This window comes from Episyrphus balteatus, chromosome 3, assembly GCF_945859705.1.
Source record: "Episyrphus balteatus chromosome 3, idEpiBalt1.1, whole genome shotgun sequence".
NCBI classification, from domain to species: domain Eukaryota; kingdom Metazoa; phylum Arthropoda; class Insecta; order Diptera; family Syrphidae; genus Episyrphus; species Episyrphus balteatus.
The window spans coordinates 7,038,242-7,053,355 of NC_079136.1; the positions used below are offsets into that span (position 1 = coordinate 7,038,242).

Below are 15,114 nucleotides of genomic sequence, written 5' to 3' on the forward strand. Positions count from 1 at the left end.
TCGTGGTGGAGCCAATGCGATCTATGTGTTTTTGTGCATAATCCACATCTTTGTACAATTAATAGAGTTTTATAGGAACAGTACTGCTTTTTTGGTTCTTGGTCGATGATATTTTTACTATCATATTCGGGATTGAAATCGATGAAAAGATGGTAGCACTCAGCTGGAAATAAGTTGTTTTTTTTTAAGAATTTGCCAGGGCGAAAGCGCCATTTACTTGTACCTATTGATTTGAGGCGTTCGCGCAGTGCGTTGCATAGTTCTTGCTGTGCCTTTCTCATACGCAGCTGCTAAAAATAATTCTTCAATAATTTTACTTCCTCGACTAGGTTACATTCAATATTTCGAAGAGCGTCTATTCCTATTTAAGAACTAGAAGCCTGCTGTCAAACATTTTATAAAATCTTCGGGTAATGTTTTGATCGCGAGATTTACTTTTCCATCTTTCCCTTGACTCGATGGTCTTCCTTTTCTGTTCTTGTTTTCCGTGCAAAACAGCATTTTAATATGTGTGTCCTCTATAATTTCTCGGTGGAAATATTCATCCTTTCCTTTTGCTTGCGGTTGTTTGCTAATTTTACATTGGGAGTTTTTTGTTAGCATCTATTATTATTAGTTTAATTTAAAGTGAAGAGTTTATTAGTCAGGCGTTCAAATGCGTTAAGACGTCGAATTTCTTCTTCTCGGTTTTGATTTTCCTCTCAAAGGAAATGTTTGCTCTTCAAAAAGTATACACTTTCAGGATTCACAAAGGTGCATTGTATCAATAAGGACATGAGTATTACTTACGAAATCCATTAGACGTATTCGTTGTTTGATGTCTTTCGAAAACAGATGAACTGCTTTTCGACTTAAACGTTGAAATTCACAACGTATTTCGTAGTTTCCAAAGGCTCGGTCCATGAGATTATTCAAGTCCTTCTCGATAGATTCAGCCTTGTCTTTTTGAGCAGGATAGTAGGTTTGAAATGCATCACAGCGGGAGAATCAACTGTCTTTAAGTTTGTGACTCATTTTAAGCTAGTTTCATATGATGAAAGCCACCTTAGCTCTTAGATTGAAGTAATTTCTGCCTTCAACTGCGAAAAGACAGATTTTAGTATTTGAGTAGCTCCTTTGGTGTCAAGAGATTTCCATCTGGAATCCATCCTTACTCTAAAATCTAATTAAATTCTCATTCTCAAGGAGTATTGTCCCATGAGAAATTGTGTTCTTCTTTTCTTTCAACGCTCGCACTTATTAGTTGACGCTCACTCAGTCACGCTCGGTTGGATTTAACCTTACCCAAAGATTACCATTAGGAGTTAAAATAATCAAAATTTATTTGGAGACACTTACAGGAGTGAACTAATTAAACCCGAAAATGCATACCCGATTATTGCAGCACCCAACCGTTAAAGAACTACAAAGAAAAATTTTCAGCTCCATGAGTCAATTGTTATCGATTAGAGGACCATTTGTATTTCAAATCAAATGAAAACATAGAATAAACAAAATTCTTCCTCATTCGTTTTCCTAAAAACAGTCCCCCAAAGAAATGCATTTGTGTAGTTGCAAAAAGTGAGCCTGGCGCACTATTCACTTCAATACGTGATAAACTGGTTCCACATAAAACCTCGTTTTTATTCAAAAGGACAACGTACTTTAATTTTTTTTTTTTATTTTTAAATGATCTTGTACTTAATTTGCATTATTTTCTTCTCTTTATAGATTCGTCTGGTGGTTGCCAGCAATTCCATTCATGTTGTCCATTTTCATCTATGATGAAACCCGTCGATTCTACTTGCGTCGCAACCCAGGTGGTTGGTTGGAACAGGAAACATATTATTAAACAAACAGACAACAAAACAAAATTATATTATTTTTTATTTTTAAATATTTAATAAAACCAACAAAAAAAAGATCATTATTTAAACGTTTAAGAAAAAAATACAAAAAAAAAAATAAATTATAAACAAAAAAATAAACCAACCCCAAACACACAATAAGCAAAAACAAAAAAAAAAAATAAAATAAATTAATACATTTTTAGTGAGTAAAAAAATTTAAAATATTTAAAACAACAAAAAAAACAAATAAGCTAAATAAAAAAAAAATTAATTTGTGAAGATAAATGCAAGCTTAAAGAGTGCAAAAAAAAAACAAAAAACCAACAACTTTTAATTAATAAATAAATGAAAAAAAAAAAAAAACAAAATCATTAAACGATTTTAAATTTTAAGAGAGCATGAATATAATTTTAGAAAAATTACAGAAAAAAAGAAAAAAATTATAGTGTAGTTAATGAAAAAAACAAAACAAAAAATAATATAAAATAAATAATTGTTTATATAAAAATGAAAAATAAGAAAAAAATGGAACAACAATGTTCACACGTTATTTTGTACTTTTGTTTGGTTCCATAAAAAATATGTAATACAAAAAAAAAGAAGAAAAAAAACAAAAAAAAACACTACCACCACAACCACCACCAATTTTATTTGGCTTCAGTTGCATTTTTCTTTTTTTTTTTAATTTTTTAATTAATTAATCAATCGAAATAAAAAAAAAGTGTTAAACCTGTTTCTTTCTCATTGAATAGCGATATATTATTATTATTATATAATTACGAAATGTTATAACACGAAGATGATGATATTCCTTTTAAATTCTTTTATTTTTTTGTATGCAATCGTATTGTCATTAAAATTTTTTTCGTTTTTTCTTTTAATATTTATGTAATGTACGTTAGATTTGTGTATACAAGAAAAACTACTATAAAACATTGTATTCCTCCGTCATGTCATTATCATTTTTTTTCTATTAATTTTATTATTATTATTCTTCAAATACTGTTGCTAACTTTTTGTTTCATTTTTTTTATTGTATTTATCTTATATCTTAAATTATAAAAAAAAATCAAAACGCAGATGCTATATAAAAGTTACGCAACGGCATTATTAATTTTTTTTATTTTATAATTTTCTTTTGTTTTTTTTTTTCAAAGAAAAACATTTAACAAAAAAATGAGAGAGAAAATTAAAATAATTAATATTAATTATTTTAATTGTATTTTAAAATTAATAGAGAATACATTTTTGTTCTTTCGCCCTCCGCTGTAAATGTATTGTAGAATTAAATAAAAAAATAAATAAAAATAAGGTAAAAAAAAAACAACAAAAAAAAACTAAAAAAAAATTACATTTTTTTATTTATTCATTTTGTGTGTAAGAAGTTGATTCAATCATACACAATGCTAATTGAAGATCTCAGAAGATGCATACGTTTTTCAATGCTTTCGGTCCTAGATTCTTGTTGAGCTTTAAGATAAAATGCATACTCTTTGTATGTAAATGGATAAACTTAAAATGCTTTGTAACTTGATCTTCTAAGGGCTTCAATTAGTATTACGAGTATTATAGTGTTGCGCTCTTAATTCACTAGAGCTTGGTTGGTTTTAGTTCCACATTGCATTTCAGAAAATTCTCTTCTCGATCAATTTTTACTATTTCATGGCTGCTTTTAATGCAAGACTTTGTAGAATTGTGTTACTTTTTCTATTCGTATCGTAATAGGGATATGTCTCAACATGGCAAAAGTATTTTACTGCGTGTACATGCATCTGAAATTCGGTCTAGGTTCCCTTGTGCACTAGAAGTCTGGTTTTGAATCCACGGTTCCAAGACTTTCTGTCACAGAAAAGTGCATCTCAACGATTTGGACACTGTACAAAACTATTCCTGACGACATAACGCGTATTGTAATGGAAGTCACCAAGCCTGATGATAGTAAGGGTTCAAATCCCTTTGAACAACATATTTTTGTTCCCGAAGAGTCAAGTGAACGTCACTCGTTTAAGAGTTTTAGAAATCAACACCTATTTTCAATTCATCTTGTCTCGATTTAATGCATAGGAGCTAACTTAACTCGACACAATTGAGTTAATTCTAACCGGGGTGTCATAATTTAAGAAATTACTTTAGTTGACTGAGATTAGTTGTCCCGACTTGAATAACATTGAATCGTATAGCACTGTGCCCCAACTTTAAGGCAGAATAAAAGGTGCTTTCGTTAAAAAAGATGGATAGTTGGAAAACTGTGTACTTAATAAAATTTGGTTAAGGTTTCGACTGAACCGCAAACTTTAGCTTCACTTCTTCACCCTAAGGCTCAACCTGTGGAGTTAACTGAGTTATTTGAAAACGTAGGTACCATTTTCGGTTCTGTCGTTGATATTTTTGTTCAGGAGATTTTTGCCTGTATACCTATTATATTCTTCACGTTTGCTGTGGAACATCGCATGCCATTGCCTTTCGACTTGTATTTTTTTCTACATGGCAGCGTTGTATCAGTTAAACTGGTCGTACTGTCCAAGACAGAAAGAAAGATTTATACATATAAAAAAAAAAAATTTCAAAAAATAATTCGTAAAGAAAATAGACACGTATAAACGTACCACGGAGTAAGAAGGTTTTACATTTTCTGGCAATCAAGGGACAACAGTTTTTCAAGTTCTAGGTCTATTACCTATACCTACTCATTTCGAATGGAAATGAAACCATCTTTTATATTCTCAGTTGTTGATCTGGAAAAACTCAAGTTTCCTTTGGAGTTCATTACTCAAAAAATGGTATTTAAAATTGAAGGATTACACTTAACGAGCTATGGAGCGTTTTCATATCCATTTTCACTGAAGGTGAGTACTTGGGATTCAAGGTTAGGACCCCGATATACGACATTATCTTTTACCTTCTTGTTATGCCATGTTCTTAAATACCTATCTGCTTTTGATTTTCGTTTTCTACTTTATCTTTCATTTGTCATTATCTTGTATATCAGAGCACGCTTAATAATTCACAGACTATCATAAACATTAATTTTCTTCCAAAATATATATTTGAATCGGTAACAGAAACCTACATAGATAAAAAAAAATTAATTAACAAAAAGGATATGCAGCCGAGAACCAAACTAATTCTTTTTGAATTTAAATTAATTTTTATTTTTTCTTAAAATATATATAAAAAATAAAATATACTACTGCCTGATGTTTACGTCTTTTTAAATAAAAAAAAAAATGTGTAAATAATTAAGAAAACAACCTGTTTTTTCGTATTTCTTAAACGAAATTAAATAATGAATAAAGCAACAAAAACATAAAAAAATCTATAGGTATTTTAATAATAAAAACACACATTACAATAATCTGGCATCAACGATATAATTAAATAATGATTTTTGTTAATATTTTGTTTTTAAATTTATTTTAAAAAATACATAATTCGGCTAAAAAAAAAACATCTCACTTTTGAAACATTAAATAAAAAAAAAAAAATAGGGTCCCATGGGATCAATAGAATATATCAATAGGACGAACTGTTCAAATTTACTTTGTTCTTCAATAAAAAAAATTATTATTAGTAAGTTGTTTTTAGTTTTATTTTGAAGAAAAATGCAAGGAAAACAAACCACTTTGCTATAATTAAAAAAAAAAGTCCAACACATGCATGCAACTCGGATATGGAATACCCGCGATGGACAAATATAATTTTGAAGTAGTCAGAGGTTTTTCGTTTTTTGGATTTCACAAAATGAATCAATTAATCATAAAACGAAGCACCAGGCCCATTTCACTCGTCTCCGAAAACCGGCCCGGTACCGGGTAAACGCCCCTTTTAGATGGTTGCGAGGTACACAAATGTGTATCTTGCAACCTTCCAAAAGAGGCGTTTATCCGGTACCGGGCAGCGACACATATATTTATTGATTTTAATGAATCGATGGAGTTGGTAATTGATCAAAGTATTATATGTAAAATGGAAAGCAAAACATAAGGAGAAAAAAAATGAATGTATTTGAGGTTATAGGGAACTTTTTTTCCCATATTCGAAAAATTGGTATCGAGAACTTTTTCGAAATTGTGAAAAAAATTCGTATGGAAAAATACCTATCGGCATTTCATTTTTTATAAGAAATCATGTGTTTTTTCTGTCTGAATATTTCCCCATTATTTAGTTGTCGGAATTGAAAGCGGAACAAACAAACAAAAATAATAAAAATATCAATGAAAATTTAGATCGAATTCATCAAAATCTCACCAAGTTCAAGTTTTAATCAGCTTTATGGAAGAAACAGAGAAGTAGAAAAAGAACTTAACGGTTTTAGGCCCACTAACAACATCTATTTCTGAATAAAAAAAAGTAATACTTAGCTGATAAATTGATAACCATGATGTTTTGTTTAAAAAAAAAATGATTTAAAATATGCCAAGAGACAAAAAAGGCAGCTGGTGGAGGCCCAAACAAAAAGTATAAATTCAGTGCGTTTGAGGAAACATTTTTTTCTATCAATAAATATTTTTACTTACAACAGTTGCTGAAGTAGTTCTTATGGATTTCAATTATCTCTAAAATTTTTGCATTTTTAATTCGAGATTAGGATTAAGCCTGAACTACATCAAAACACAAAGTCAAAAAAGTAAAAAAAAGCTCAAAATATAAAAATCACATGTATATTTAGAGTCGTTTGTGGTAAGTGTGCGCACTTTTGACTTTGAAGATGTATTACAAGCAAAATATAGGATGTACATAAAAAAAGTAAATTGATTATTAGAGATACATCTTTTGACTTCTTAAATTCAATTTAAATATAATTAATATTTATAAAATTAATTATGTTTTTCTAAGAAAACCAAAACAGGTCATATTGCGCACACTTACCCCTTCGAAGGGGTAAGTGTGCGCAGGGTGTACGGTAAGTGTGCGCAGGTACTTTTGCTAAGTATAATCTTAATGATTATCTATTGTTCTTTTTTTCAATTTTTAAAGACAAACGAGGGGTCTAAGACCCCCGCTCCCATACGATTTTCTCATACACTGTGTACACTGTGAAATTTTGATGCATTTTGAAGCATTTTATGCAAATATATATATTTCCGTGAAATCCCATGCGCACACTTACCCCCAAATTTTTGCGTACACTTACCCCAAATGCAGTTTTTTATTGTTTTTGATAAAATATTAATAAATAAATACTAAAAACAATAACACTTTAATACATAAAGGGCGCTTTCATAAATGCATGGTTGCGCAAGTCTGACGAATGCAAAGCTTTCATTAATGCAAACGACAAATGTCAGGTGTTCATAAATGTAAAACGCAAATATTTGCAGCGCAAATGTGCAAATGAAAAAATTCTCATGCGCAATGAATTTAAACTTAAAGAAAGAAAAAACATGACGTAAAAGATGATACAGCTTTTCTTTGTTTCTCAATTCTGTCACAATATTAATTGGAAATTCAAAGTTCAAGTCAAAATAACAAAAATAGACGCGAATTTCTTGAATATAATAAATTTGTAAATATTGACAGAAATGTTTAGAGCCCCCGCACACTACAAACTTTCTATCGGCCGACAGTTTAGTCGGTCTCTTAATCAGTATCAAAATGTATGAAATTGCGCACACTACAACGATTAAGTATCGGCCGATCAAAAAGTTTGTTTGATCGAAAAAAAAGTTTGTTTTGCTACACAATTGCCTTCAAACTAAAATGTTTCCTAACGACCCGACTGTTTAGTCGGTTGCCTGTGCGCACACTAGGAGCCCAACCCGACTAAACTATCGGCCGATAGAAAGTCTGTAGTGTGCGGGGGCTCTTAAAAAGAAGTTTTTTTTCTTAGAGCCCCCGCACACTACAAACTTTCTATCGGCCGACAGTTTAGTCGGTCTCTTAATCAGAATGAAAATGTATGAGAGTGCGCACACTACAACGATTAAGTATCGGCCGATCAAAAAGTTTGTTTGATCGAAAAAAAAGTTTGTTTTGCTACTCAATTGCCTTCAAACTAAAATGTTTCATAGCGACCCGATTGTTTAGTCGGCTGCCTGTGCGCACACTGCGAGCCCAACCCGACTAAACTATCGGCCGATAGAAAGTCTGTAGTGTGCGGGGGCTCTTAAAGAATGGAATTAAGATAATATATTGTTAATTTTGGAGAAGAGGCTGAATTGCAACTTAAAAATTTTGACAAATGACGCAAATCAGAAAAAGTGTTCATAAATTCAAAGTAAAATACATGCGCAAATAGTTTTTCTGACATTAGTCTGATCGCAAATGACCGCATGTAAACAAAGCAATCATGCAATTATGAAAGCACCCAAAGTTTAAATAGGAAGCTTAATAAAAAAAATCAATTGCCTTCACTTTAAGTCAAAGACAGATCACTGTCAGTGTTTGAAAATTGTGAAAAATTTTAAGGAAAGTTAGCGTTTTTTTCTTTTGCTTTTTCTCGAAACATTAAAAACAACATAACCATAAATATAACGGACTTCGACGAAGATCAAATATCTTATTAATTGTGCATCAGCAGAAATTTAAATTTTTACACTAGTTTCGAGAAAATAGCAATGCGCACACTTATCGGCTGCGCACACTTACCACGAACGACTCTACCTGACATCTATTGGAAAAAAAAAACTAAAAAAGCTCTTTAGCCCAGGGAAATTAGTAATTTAAATCGCATTTTTCGCGGGACAAAATTTTTTTCATGAAATGTGTTCGGGTGGTTGTCCTTATCGTAAAAGTCAATTTGTTGGGATAATTGGAGGTTGGGAACAGCCGCCATCTTGGAAAAGAGATTGGTATCGTTTTTATTGAATAGCTCCATTGTTATTCATTTTAACAAAAAATGACAAAGGTAAGACTTATTAACAATAAAATTATCTAAGAAATGATATACAAAACAATTCCGTGAGTTGATTAAATAAAATTTTAAAGTTGGTCAAAGTGCGTGTTTGTATCGCAAGGTTGGGACAAAATGACATTTTTTCATATATCTGACGAGCTTTTGATTTGTTTGGATAAATCTTCAAGAATGAATTGTAGTACTTATAATTACCTATAAAATGAGCCCACAATCGTTATTGTCACCATCGTATTGTAGAAGTAATCTAACTCCGACTCTCTCAAAAGTAAGAAAAAAGCTGTTTTTTTGCTAGTAGGCCGACAAAATTTTGGGAGTAGAGGTATAACCAAAATATAAGTACGCAGTTTTGCAGCCATACGCGTGTTAATGTCGATTTCAAAGGTCTGACAACTCTAATTTTGTGCTTTATACGGTTTTTGGGGGGTTAAATAACGTAAGTTTTCCAGTTAATGTGAATGGGCTAAATTTATACTATTTGAAATTATAAATATACAAGCTGATGCTCTATTATTTTTCCTAAATCTGAACACCCCAATCTTGAGGATGTGACCAATAGAACTATATATAAGCCGTTTATACGATTATGTTTTAGAAGCTTTTTTTGTTAAGATTTTTGTTTGTTTACTTGAATTGAAAAGCCTGATATGGTTAGTTAAAAAAGCTTATATCGTGAGTTCTATTAACCCCATAGCCGAGATTGAGGTGTCCAGATTTAGGAAAAATAATAGAGCATCAGCTTGTATATTTATAATTTCAAATAGTATAAATTTAGCCCATTCACATTAACTGGAAAACTTACGTTATTTAACCCCCCAAAAACCGTATAAAGCACAAAATTAGAGTTTTCAGACCTTTGAAATCGACATTAACACGCGTATGGCTGCAAAACTGCGTACTTATATTTTGGTTATACCTCTACTCCCAAAATTTTGTCGGCCTACTAGCAAAAAAACAGCTTTTTTCTTACTTTTGACTAGTACATGGAGAGAGTCGGAGTTAGATTACTTCTACAATACGATGATGACAATAACGATTGTGGGCTCATTTTATAGGTAATTATAAGTACTACAATTCATTCTTGAAGAATTATCCAAACAAATCAAAAGTTCGTCAGATATATGAAAAAATGTCATTTTGTCCCAACCTTGCGATACAAACACGCACTTTGACCAACTATAAAATTTTATTTAATCAACTCACGGAATTGTTTTGTATATCATTTCTTAGATAATTTTATTGTTAATAAGTCTTACCTTTGTCATTTTTTGTTAAAATGAATAACAATGGAGCTATTCAATAAAAACGATACCAATCTCTTTTCCAAGATGGCGGCTGTTCCCAACCTCCAATTATCCCAACAAATTGACTTTTACGATAAGGACAACCACCCGAACACATTTCATGAAAAAAATTTTGTCCCGCGAAAAATGCGATTTCATGCCCATATTTTGACTAATTTCCCTGAGCTACTTTTGTTTTTGAAGTTTTTTAGAGTTAGAGGAAAATTTGACCTAAAGGAAGTACGACTTATACGGAATCGGCTGTATTTGAAATTTCAATTGTTTGTCAAAAGAGCTTTTTTTTCGCAAAATGACATTAACTATGTGATCGAAGAGCTACCTTACGGAAAGGATATAAAATATTGTTTGAGTGTATATGTTTTTAAAACTTTGTGAAAATTGAAAGCTTGGTCTTGTTCAAGCTTTTTGAATCGAATACTTTTTTTAAATGAAAGAGAGATATACAAACAAGCTACTAGGGGGAAGAAGAAAAAACATCGTGTTTACTTTTTTGACTTTGTGTTTTGATGTAGTTCAGGCTTTAGGACAAAAACAAACAATTTGTTTTTCACTAAAATCCGGCTGTCAAATCATTCACAAATAAGCTGCGTTCCTTTGGAAATATTTATCTACTTTTTATTATTTAAAACTACTTTGCTATACTGAAAAAGTAGTTCAAAGCAGCTTTAAGTACTAAAAAGTAGATAAATATTTCCAAAGGAACGCAGCTATTATATTTGAAAACTAATTTATTATTTTCATGTTGACAAAATTTTCTCCCAAGGAAAAAAAATTTCGAGAGCAATTCCCGATAGTAGGAACTTGTTCTTGGGAAGGGAAAAATTCCTTGGGAAAATAATTTCCCATTTACATTATCAAAACGATTTTTCAGCCTTTTTACAGCGTTTTAAAATATAGAACTTTAAAAAGAAATTTATTATTATGACCCATACAGTATTTCGAACCAATAACCTTATCAACATCGGTTTTTTAATATCCTTTCAACTTCGTATTTGTCAATTTTATTATAGTAATTATTGTCACGTTGACTTTGACTGAAAAGTTTAGCAGGAAAAAAGTGGTGAGGTGAGTATAAAAGTGAGTGAGTATAAGTTTTTTGCAAGGAACCTAAGGGAATAAAATTTAAAAAAAAAAGTACGTATACGCCATAGGGCACGTATTTTTTTCTTATGGGATTTGTTTCTCTATTATTGGAGTAACTTGTGGCGTGCGTCGTTTCTTTTATTTTTGTTTTAAATTATCTGAAACAATTAACATACCAAAACATAAACCAAAATCCAAGCATACTCACTGGTAAGAAAACAGTATTTAAGTAAAAGTTTAGAACCCTTTTAAGTCTATACCTCGATGAAAGATAAAAAAAAAAAACTTAATCTTCTCTCCAAAATCAGTCTTTTAAATCCAAGTTTTATTTGAAAGAGGTTTCCAAATTCGTTTTTGTATTTTGTCCAAATTTATAAAATTACTATTTATGGTTTTGTTCCTTTTATCAAGTCGTTGATGTATTTCTCTGATTTTTCATAATAGCTCTTCATTTCTTGAGGTAGGGTCGTGAGATGATCTTTAAGAAATGCGGTAGATCTATTCATTTTATCAAGCAAGTCAGTCTTCACATCGTCTGGTATGAATTTCTAAAGAAAAATGTAAAGATTTAACTTAATTTTAAAATTAACTTAATGCTAACCTCATTATCAATTTGGCAAATAGCTGCTTTAATTTTGGAATATGCTTTCACACTTTCTTCTGCTTCACCCCATACACCCAACAACGAACTGCCATAAATTGCTCCACCGCCGATTAAGGCTTTTATAAAAAACATCCTTATTCCTCCTCCTCCTGATGGTTTATTCTTTATTTTTGGGCATGCCCTGTGCTGAATTGAAGATGTTTGAGTTTTAAGAACACTTGAAAGTACTGATAACTTGTGAGTCCTTCGTCTGGCGGGCTGATTGTTACTGGGAGTTTCACTGCAATTTGGTTTTTCTGCCATTTAAAGGGCTGCTTTTTTTCTTCAAAATTATTTTCAAAAATATCATTTAAATAAAAGCAATTGTCAATTATTGTAAAAAAAAATCAAGGATTATAAAGTCAAAACATATTTTATTTTTTTTTTTAATCCAAAAAAAATACAACCATTTTAGTGACAGTTTTTGCAAATAATATCTGCAAAGTATATACATTAGGGTGGTCCTTAGGAACAAAAAATTGGGGACGCCCCCTAGAATGGTTAAAAATCTGGCAAAAAAAATTCCCTAATTTTTTTCAAATTTTTATCTCTGACCCTTACTGGCCCTATTTTGAAAAGAAGTTTTTTGAATGTTTCGATATTTCCTCATTTGCTTTTAAAAGAAAAAAGATGACATTTTATATCCTCTTAAAAAAACAGATAGAGAGAGAGAGAGAGAGAGAGAGAAAGAAAGATAGAGTGAGAGAAAGAGCGATTCATTCAGGTAATTGAAATTGATGGAGAAATCATCATAAAAAAAAAATAGACCATGCCGAAATTTTGCTTACTTTTCGCGTAATGAGCGGAATGAAAAATCTGCCTCTTTGTTTATAAACAAACTATCTAAATTTTATCAATTATACGACTGTAGAGTGTTCAGAGACGCTTTATTTGAGCCTAATACGAAGTATTTTCGTTGATTAGTTCAAAAATGAGAGCTGTTATAGTGTTATAGCAAAAATTCAAAAAACTAAAAACTTCTTATCAAAATAGGGCCAGTAAGGGTCAGAGATAAAAATTTGAAAAAATTAGAGCATTTTTTTTGCCAGATTTAGAACCAATATAGGGGGCGTCGCACTCAAATTTCGCCAAAAAGAAAAATAAGAACCACCCTAATATATATACATATTTAATTCATTTTCAAATGGCCAAACCACTTCCGGGAATCGGCATTTTTCCACCCGAACAAATCCTCTTATTATACACATCTTCATTTCATTCCCCTAACTCCTGAATAACAACAAATTCGAAAATAGGATTTCTTTGATTGTAACTTACACACTTTTATTTAAAAAGAAAAAAATAACTCAAACAAAACTAAGTTGGAGTTTATCTTAAGTTATTTAAGAAGATTTCTCCCCAAGGTCACTGATTTATTCATCTAAAAGATGTTTAGTCTTAAACTTTCCCTAGGGTAAATTTATCATTCAACTCGCATTATTATTTTTTTTTTTTTTCATTCATTCTTCTGAGCCTTTGAGAGTTTTTTTTGGGCCTTAAATCAACTATGTTTCTTCATTTTATGATAAGACCATTTTAGAACTTTTATATGCAAGGAACTTAATAAGGGTTGTTCATTTCCTTTATCATAAAATTCTTGAGGGTTTTATGTACGAGTTGATGTGATTGTTAATATAAAATCTCATGTGCAGAAATAATTAAAGTTAATCATTTTTATAACGTGTTTTGGCTTAAAACTTTATAGCACAGACATATTTTTAATGCAGTATATTCTGTCCAATCAAACAGAACGCATTTAATATAATTAAAATAAAGTTGAAGTGGTTTTCTATTTATTCCACTCTTGCGTTTTAAAAAATCAATAAGGCTCTAGATTAGAAGTTAGAAGTAAAAATTATGTAAACTAAATTACTGTGATTGTTTCACCGCAAATTACTGACCTATCGAATATACAACACGATTTCATATTAGAATCAGGATTTACCAACTGTTTGATAAAACAGAACCATGATTTTGCATATAAATTGAAAAAGGTTAGTTGTAGCTTATTTATATTTAAATTTTTTAGTTCATAACCAGCACGCATCCAATTACAGCGGGTGGAAGAAAATAATTACTAACGAAATTATAATTTTACTTTTTTAATTTTAATATGAGTTTATTAGCTATAGCCTATAAGTCTACGGGTAAGTATACTCTATGAGTGGAAAGCCTTACTAATGCATTTGAACACGAAATCATGATAAACGGAATGGTGGAAAAAGTTTTTGCCTTTATTTTTATGTAGGCGTTAGGAGCGTGAAGAAGTAAAACTACTCGAATGACTGTAATGGATGTTAATGGCCTGACTTATAATAATACTTAAGACGAATTATCGCAGAAAGTTTTTAATTGCACACATTGAACAATCCGAACAGTGATTTTTTTCTCGTTCTCTGTTTCAAATGCATACAATGGATTTCCTTAAATGTATATTTTTTTAAAAGGAGTAGAACCTTAAAAATTTAAATAAATTAAAATCTTATATATAAAAAAGAGTTCATTTAGTGTGTGTGGCCGATAAACTCGCGTTTGGCTGGTCCGATTTTGTTAATTTTTTTTTTGTTTGAAAGGTATTAATATGTAGATGGTTTGTATCAAAAAAAAAAATAATACCTTTTCTCGCATCTTTACATAGCTGTCAATTTGTACGAATAAAAAAACACTCTCGCTTTTTAAAAATTTTAACTAAGCTTAATTTGTAAAGCTTTCAAAATATTTAAAAACGCCTGGGGTCGTATCACCGCACACGATTACGATCATACTTTAACGTTTTGACTATTTCTCTCTCTATTTAATCAAAACAAAAAGATAGAGACACATAGCAACCATACGATAACGAACGTATGTCGTAGTTCGACCCCTGATTTGAGTGAAACAAATAATTATTCTTCTTGTGACATTAAATCCACATATCGTGAAACCAGAAAAGTGTGTGTGTATGATGACACCATCAATCAGAGTTATGGTTTGTATCTATTATATATATTTCTCCTGTGCGTTTGTTTGTGACCTTACTCCTAAACGACTAGACAGATTCTTCTGAAATTTTGTGTGAAATGTATGTGAAAGGGTCCATCCGAAACAGGTTTTATTTTATAATTGAACCCGGTAGGTGGTTCTGCTGTCAAGTTATAGGCAAATTCCAAATTTGGGGTCGAATATCTGGACAGATTTTTGTGAAATTTTGTGTTATGACAAGGTTCACTCGGGACAAGTTTTGTTTCATGATTGGACCCAAGTTGGGACTGTTATCAAGTTTTAGGAAAATTGCATATTTTGAACTAACGACTGGACAGATTTTTGTGAAATTTTTTGTGTCTGATAAAATTCATTCGAAACATGTTTTGTTTCATAAATTGGACCCGGTACGTGGCGCTGTTGCCGAAGTATGAAGAGACA

The 15,114-nt window shown here is 30.9% G+C and overlaps 2 protein-coding genes across 8 annotated transcripts in view; one reads left to right on the forward strand and one right to left on the reverse strand.

Annotated features, from left to right (window-relative positions):
• Positions 1-2,197, forward strand: part of LOC129916382 (sodium/potassium-transporting ATPase subunit alpha) — a 67,274-nt gene extending 65,077 nt beyond the window's left edge. For all 7 annotated transcript variants that reach the window (XM_055996284.1, XM_055996278.1, XM_055996280.1 and 4 more), the window contains one exon: positions 1,711-2,197. In XM_055996284.1, coding sequence (XP_055852259.1) covers positions 1,711-1,831 — 121 coding nt within the window. In that variant the 3' untranslated portion in view covers positions 1,832-2,197. The remainder of the gene's footprint in view (positions 1-1,710) is intronic.
• Positions 2,198-11,361: 9,164 nt separating this feature from the next.
• Positions 11,362-12,080, reverse strand: LOC129916030 (uncharacterized). Its single transcript, XM_055995792.1, has 2 exons — positions 11,671-12,080; positions 11,362-11,617 (listed from the first exon to the last, which is right to left on the reverse strand). The coding sequence occupies exons 1-2, from the start codon at positions 11,974-11,976 to the stop codon at positions 11,456-11,458; spliced, it is 468 nt and encodes a 155-aa protein (XP_055851767.1). The 5' UTR covers positions 11,977-12,080; the 3' UTR covers positions 11,362-11,455.
• Between the last annotated feature and the right edge of the window lie 3,034 nt (positions 12,081-15,114).